Source organism: Chenopodium album, chromosome 6 (assembly GCF_948465745.1).
Source record: "Chenopodium album chromosome 6, dcCheAlbu1.1, whole genome shotgun sequence".
Classification (NCBI taxonomy): domain Eukaryota; kingdom Viridiplantae; phylum Streptophyta; class Magnoliopsida; order Caryophyllales; family Amaranthaceae; genus Chenopodium; species Chenopodium album.
The window spans coordinates 72956598-72963832 of record NC_137839.1 but is presented as its reverse complement, the minus strand read 5'-3'; the positions used below and the strand labels follow the sequence as shown (position 1 = coordinate 72963832).

Genomic DNA, 7235 nt, shown 5'->3' with positions numbered 1-7235 from the left:
CATGAGCTTAGCTTGATGAGCAATGATTTGTTGTTTGGGCTCAGCCCAATATAAGCACGAAAGAATTGATAGCAAAACAGTTTAAAACAAGAATTGAAGGATAGTCCAATGGAAAGGCTATGCCTATGTGTCACATATACATGGGCCACGATTTCGAGATGAGTACTCCTTACCCCCAACACGGCCTAGTGCCAATCTTATGACTATCACTGTAGTCTGCTATTAGAAGCCCACGCATGAGATTGAAGTAGTCCATAGCACCTCAAGTATGCATGTCGATTTGATGTTGAAGTATTTCCTACCAAATAACACTTACACCATTTTGATCAATAATGCATTGGTGTTTTATACCCCCTCCGTTCCATAATATGATACTGTAATAGTCTTTAAATGTTTTTAACCAAATAAATATTTAGACTACATACCCCTCCAGATGGAGAGGTTTGATAGGTAAAATGGCAATGTCGTGGATAGGCCGCCGCCTTTATGTGTCATGCCTTGGATGATGGGGCTGGTGTAGTCGTGTAGAGGTCATTAATTTTTATTTTTCCTTAGAAAGTTATGCACACAAGAGGTTTAATGGTTTATACGTCAGGTGCAAAATATGAGGAGAAAATTAAGCTAAGCTAAAATTTAGCAATGCAAGTATATTATACAATATTATCCATGCAGCAGATAATACGGAGTGTAGCATATCCTTTGACCAATCTCCCTCCCGTGTATTTCTTTAGCGTAACTTGCAATTTTTTATTTATTTATTTTTTTTAAATAATTTTTTTGAGGGGTTGCAATTTTTAATTTATAAGCACTCGTCAATGTCGTGATTGCAATTTTCGACCAAAAATTTAATGGCGAAGAGTACTTGTATAAACTCAACTATATAGAGTACTTTAGTTTGAAGAGGACTAGTCTAGATAAAAAGTGGATTGCATAGAATTATTACATGCATCTCTATAAATCTTTTTTAATCCCTCCAACCTTAGTGTCATAAAATTGTTCTCTTTAATTTATACCCTAAATTAGACAAGCTTGATTTATCACACTTGCACCGCGATGATAAATTAGTAAATATCGACATATTGCGCACAGACATTGCGTGCGCCTCTAAACTAAAAGAAAGATAAAAATTATACGTTGATTTGAACAATAAACTGAAATAGCCTTTAAATAAGTTAATGAATAATAATAAATAACTAAAGATGAAATTAGGAAACCACTACGTAACCCACTAAACTAACTAGTACGGAGTAACAATGAACACGTGAGAAACAAAAACACTAACTAAACTTTGAACTTATTAGAAGAACCTACTAGATTAAGGGCTGGGGGTGCTTGGTTATTAGAACAATGAAAACGAAATGGAAAGGAAATAAATAGGAGGAAAAGAAATCATGTAATTATTACTTTTTTCATTTGTTTGATTTAACTATGGAAAGAAATCCTTTAGTGTTTGAGGAGGCTAAGAGTAATTATCACCTTGGGTTTTAGAGTGGTAACAAATGGGTGGAATCCTTACCCTTAACTCCTTAAGTAAAAGGTAATTATTACCAAATCTCTTAATCAAATATTCAATAACGGTAATAGTTTAACTAAATATGCTCTGATTTAAGCATGAAACTACGATTAATACATTTCTAACAATAAGGCAACAACCACACTCACACGGGATTCAAAGAATCATTAGCTGGATTAATTAAGTGTCATTGCAATTATATGTAGGTTAAAAAAGTTGTAATTAGGTAATTGAGGATATAATTGCTTAGTAATATTTCCAAAGTGTGTTGCATATCCATAGAATGAACTTAATGTCCCTGAAATGAGGCATTATTTATGATTTAAGATATAGTTTTAAAAAGGTTTAGCTTTGGAATCATCTATTTGCAATTGCATGGCCAACTTGCCGTTAATGCTACAATTGCAAGAAGTTAAGTAACCCTACTTTGTATTTGTAGTAATGCTTGGTTGGCAAGAAGCCAAGAACTAACCCATGCAGTAGCATTAGCTCCGAATAAGTTGTAGCCTTTTGGACACAAAGCTCTATGATTTAATTCTAACGCAATGTGTTAAATATATTACAATTAGTCTAACGGCTAAAATTATAAAACATTAATAGAACAAAACAAAAAAGATTAACCAACACTATAAGTAGTAACCACTGAATTTTGTCGCGCAATGATTTGGTCCAAGTCGGGCACTTTAATTAAGTTGATCAAAATAACCTTTTTACTGTGAGTGATCATTAGGTCATGTTGGAATTTTAGGCAATACTAGAAAGATCTTAGTACGAGTATAAACTAATTCGTGAAGATTATTTAAGGGATTGTGTATGAAGATGAGGTACAAAACAAAGCATTTGAAGTCCATTTTAAACTACGTTATGTTAAGTTTAACCATCATTTTTAAACGCACAAATTCACAACTCAAGTATTAAAAAAAAAAAAAATGCGCACACACAAAACCCACACGCAAATCATGTAAATTTACGATAAAAAAAAGTTTTGGATCTTAACTAGGCTCTTGATACCATGTTAAAGGAACATCTCAACCAAAATCTTAAACTAATGGTTAAGACCTATGATTATGTTTTATACTCTATCACAAGTTTATTTAGGCAAGTATTAACTTATTTCAATCAAAACAAATCTTATTGTTTGTCACTAATATCTAAGGGTTGGTTCACTTCAGCTTAATTTCAGTTCAGTTCGACTCCTATTTTCATTCTCTTATAAAATATTCATTTAAACTCTATTCAGTTCAGTTTAGCTCAGCTAAGTTTAGAAATGTGAATAGGCTTTAAGTATTTTTAATTTTATGTTAAAAAAAAGTTTATTTAAACAAATATAATTTGTTTGTCTCATAATAAAAATTCATAAAAATTAAGGAAATCATAATTTTTGTTTGTTTGTTTTTTTTTTTTTTTTTTGAAAGAAACAATTAAAGTTTATTCAAATCAAGAAATCAAAATATCCCTTTTAAAAGAAACATTCATAAACTTTCTTTCTTAATTTTTTTTTTTTCTATAATTCAGGTATGTCTAAAGTTGGACCTAGTTGGGTCGAGTTGGCATCTCCAAAATAGGGCTTAAGAACAACTCAGTCCTTGTGTTGAGGTGATGGTGAAGCTAGAAGTTACATTTTGTAACCTAAAAATGAGTGAGCATATACAACATACTTGTTTGAGCACAATGCACAACCTAGGCTATTATGTGTGCCTCTCAAATCAAGCCTAGCTCAAAAAAATAAAAATATATCAGGCCTAGCTAGCTAATTACAATTTACAAAACATATCGACTCATGAATTATGATGCCAACCTTAATCATCTATCTTTGTAGTAAAAACTAATATTGTAATATAAATAGTTGTTTAGGATTATAATAAATCAAATCTCCCCCACAAATCCCCACTCATCTCAACTCATTAACGATCACTCCCGAGTCCATTAGCCTCCTTGTATGTGAAAATTCGACAATGTCTTGAATTCTAGTGCAAGTGTGCAACAACAATGACAATGGTGACTATGGTCAGCAATTCATAATTAAAAAAAAAGTGTACAATTTTACCATAATCCAAATCATGACAAACTTAACCCAAAGGTAAAAAAATAAAAATAAAAAAGAGTGACCCATAAAAAAATATGGTGAAACAATGTCACAAATCCCACATTTTTAACCACAGTTCACTTTATGATTTTATCCATCCCAAGCTAACTTGACAATTCCTTCCCTTAAACCCCTTCTATAAATGAACCACCACTCCACTCTAACCCTCCAAATTCACTCACTTTCTCTCTCCTCCTAATACCCTTTTGTTCACAAAATCATGGGCAATATCTCTCTTCCCCATGCACTCTTTCTCTCTCTTCTAGTCCTATCTCTAGCTTCCTCCTTCACTACTACCGCTACCACTCCTGATAATAATGAGCTAAACACCCTTCCTTACGCTCTCCCCTCCTCCGCCCCTGCCACCGCCCCAACCTACCACCACCACCAACACCACACCCTCTCTCCTTCCTCCGCCCCCACACACCACCATCACCACCACCACAACAAATCTCACTTACCTTCCTCCGCACCCGCTGCCGCCCCAACCCACCATCACCAGTCTCACTCCCCTGCCTCCGCACCCACTGCCCACCACTACAACCACTCTCACTCTCCTGCCTCTGCCCCCACTGCTCACCACCACCACCAGCACCATCACAACAAGTCTCACTCTCCTGCCGCTGCACCAGCACACTCACCAGCTAAGTCCCCGTCTTACCCGCCAACAAAGGCGCCTGTTCCTGTTCCAGCTCCTGTTCCTCACCATGTAATGCCGCCTAGGAAGTTGGTGGCTGTTGAAGGTGTTGTTTACTGTAAGAATTGTTCTTATTCTGGTGTTGCTACTCTCACTGGCGCCTCCCCTCTTTCTGGTTTGTTTCTCCCTATCCATCTCTTCTTTTTTATTTTACTCGTCTCTAAAACTTTTTCCTATTCGACCTTAACACACACCATCCAACAGAAATACTACTTCGGTACACATTATTTGCAACGATTATAAATTTATAAAATCGTTTCTGGAGGTAGTATTTAAATGTAAGAAATATTAGGATGAAAGACATTACAAATTTACAATGTAGCATAAAGATTTTTTTGCTTGTAGTATTTGTGAGGGAGTTTTTTTTTTTTTTTTTTTTTTCAAATCTCTTTAATTTATGAGTAGTACGAAGTAATACGTATGGGTTTAACAATATTAGCATGTCTTAAAAGTCACTTTCAAGAAGGTACGTCCTTTTTTGTTACCCGTGACAAAAATTCAAATAAATACTTTGACTATGTATTATGGTTTATGGAGTATTTACAAGTATAAGTAACTTCCTTAAAACGAGCATAATATAACATTATGTACATTAAATAAAGGGTTTATTATCACTGTATTCAAACAAAAAAAATTATGGTATGTAGATTACATTGTTTATAATTATCATACTCTAATGGTAACAATTAGATCTCCCACAATAGAGGAAACTTTACTTGTAGTTTAGTTCAAATTTAATACGACTAAAAGTTTCAACGTCTTTTGAAAAGAGTTTTAATGCTTTATCAAATAATGTCAAATGTCAAACGTTAATATAACATTTAATAACACCGAACAACACGTGACTTGGTATTTGGTAATACTTATTGTTGTGGTATGGTCCTTGTGAAAACAGGAGCAAGAGTGGAGCTAAGATGCAGGAACACAAAGTACATGATAAAGAAGGAATCAACAACGGACAAAAATGGGTTCTTCTTTCTTGAGGCCCCAAAATTAATCACCACATATGGGGCCCACAAATGCAAGGTCTACCTATTAGAAAATCCCAATAACAGTGGGCCATGCTCCCATGCAACCAATCTAAATGGAGGGATTTCAGGCGCTTTCCTCTTCTTTAACAAAACCATGGCCCCACCTCCTAAGCCTCTGCCTTACTCTCTCTTCACTGTGGGTCCCTTTGCTTTTGAGCCTTCCAAGTGTTACAAACACTAGAAAGGGAAATGAGAGTAAAAATTAAAAAAAAATTAAAAAAAAAAAAAGTTTAAATTTTGAAAAGTGAATTATTTAGTTCCCCATGCTTTTGTTGGTTTTTATAAAACGTCTTTTAATGTAATTTGTTTCATGTAACGTTTTTTATTTGTCTACTTATTATAATGTATGAGTAGTAGAGATTGGAAAGAGAAAAGAGAGAGATATGAGTTCAGTTGTGTCAGTTGTAATTCAGAATTGTGTTATGTGTTTTGTTTTAGCAAGGAAGAATAATAACATTGCAAAAATGCATGATTATTACTCACTTGTGTATGGTTACTTTGAAATTTGAAAATGATATTAATGTCAAATGTTGTTGAATTGGAAACAATTGCATTTTGCACGCAATGTTTTCATTGTTGTTGGACTTTGTTTGCTTGAAAATGAAAGAACACAAAAGAATATCTCTCCTTCCTATTTTCTGTGTGGAGCAAGTGTTTCGACCTTAGTGGAACTTGGCATTCTTTGTCTTCATTATTGTCAAAACCAAGGGCCTAAACTTAGCCCGTTAACAAACTAAATACAATATATACGGGCTTAACAATTATGTTCAATGATATGATTTCCTTCTAGTTCTCTTAATAAAAATAAAGAATAAGTTACTGAGTACGAGTACTAGTTTTTCCTAAAAAATTACTCATATATTATCAGTATTCGTATGATTGTATGTTTTCATCAATTATATTGGTGAGATATTCAAGCTAGAATAAGAATTTGTATCTATTATATGGTAAGAAAATGTGAAAGGGCTATATTCAAAACTTTCACCAAGTAAAAAATAATTTAACACTTGATTGCTAGCTTAGAAGAAACTTAGAAGAAAAAATATTTTGAAAAAGCCATATTGAAGTGTATAAACATAAATACATAATACTACGGGCCTGTTCACATTTACTGAGCTGAACTGAACTAAACTGATTGGAAATGAACTGAACTTTGGACTGAAATGAATATTTTATGAAAGAGGGAAATTAAGTTGAACTGAACTGGAGAGCTGAACTGAACTGAACTGAAATTAAATAAATGTGAACAGGCCCTACGTATATTATTTAGTTCCAGAGCTGAACTGAACCTTTTTTTCCCCTTTCCTCTCTCTCTATTTTTTTTTCCCTTAACCTTGCTTGATATTATTATTGGATTTCATAATGGTTTCATATAATTGATACTGTTTTACCATTGATATTCTAATTATCTACTTCTTTGGTTATTTTTTATAAAGCTTTGATTTTATTGTAATCAAGTGGGAGTTTGTAAAATTCGTTTTTATGTGTACTTTACATTCACTATGTTAAATTTTTATGGTGATTGAAATAATTCAATGATAAACTTAAAATAAGAAATGTTACACGTTAAAATTTAGAGAAAGTGATTGTAAAAAAAGAATAATAGAGAAAGTACATACTTCATTACTATGTAAAACAAATAAAAATTATGAAAAAGTACTGGACCTAGATTGTCCCAGCTTCGTATATTTGAGTAGCTATTATTTTGGGCCTGTGCTGATGTCTAGTGGGCTAAATAACCAACTTTTCCTGACAGGCTTTGGGGATGTGGCTATTGTAACCCACTTTCATTGACTAATCCTTTAAACATACACTGAAACTGAAATGAACGTAAAATGTCAACATTTAGTTTAATTATTTGTGAAATGAAAATTTTAGGGCTTGTTTGACATCAGTTTTGGTTTTCAG

General features: G+C 33.4%; 1 protein-coding gene across 1 annotated transcript; it reads left to right on the top strand.

The window, feature by feature from the left end:
- The first annotated feature begins 3792 nt into the window (after positions 1 to 3792).
- LOC145635218 (uncharacterized) lies at positions 3793 to 5855 on the top strand. Its single transcript, XM_081686507.1, has 2 exons — positions 3793 to 4411; positions 5192 to 5855. Exons 1-2 carry the CDS (start codon positions 3820 to 3822, stop codon positions 5506 to 5508), a joined length of 909 nt encoding a protein of 302 aa, XP_081542633.1. The 5' UTR covers positions 3793 to 3819; the 3' UTR covers positions 5509 to 5855.
- The last annotated feature ends 1380 nt before the right edge of the window (positions 5856 to 7235 follow it).

Excerpts from the sequence above, each read along its gene's own strand:
- LOC145635218 (XM_081686507.1), top strand. The coding sequence starts at position 3,820 with ATGGGCAATATCTCTCTTCCCCATGCACTCTTTCTCTCTCTTCTAGTC. Across the intron at positions 4,412-5,191 it reads TGGCGCCTCCCCTCTTTCTG|GAGCAAGAGTGGAGCTAAGA; the intron begins GTTTGTTTCTCC and ends TTGTGAAAACAG.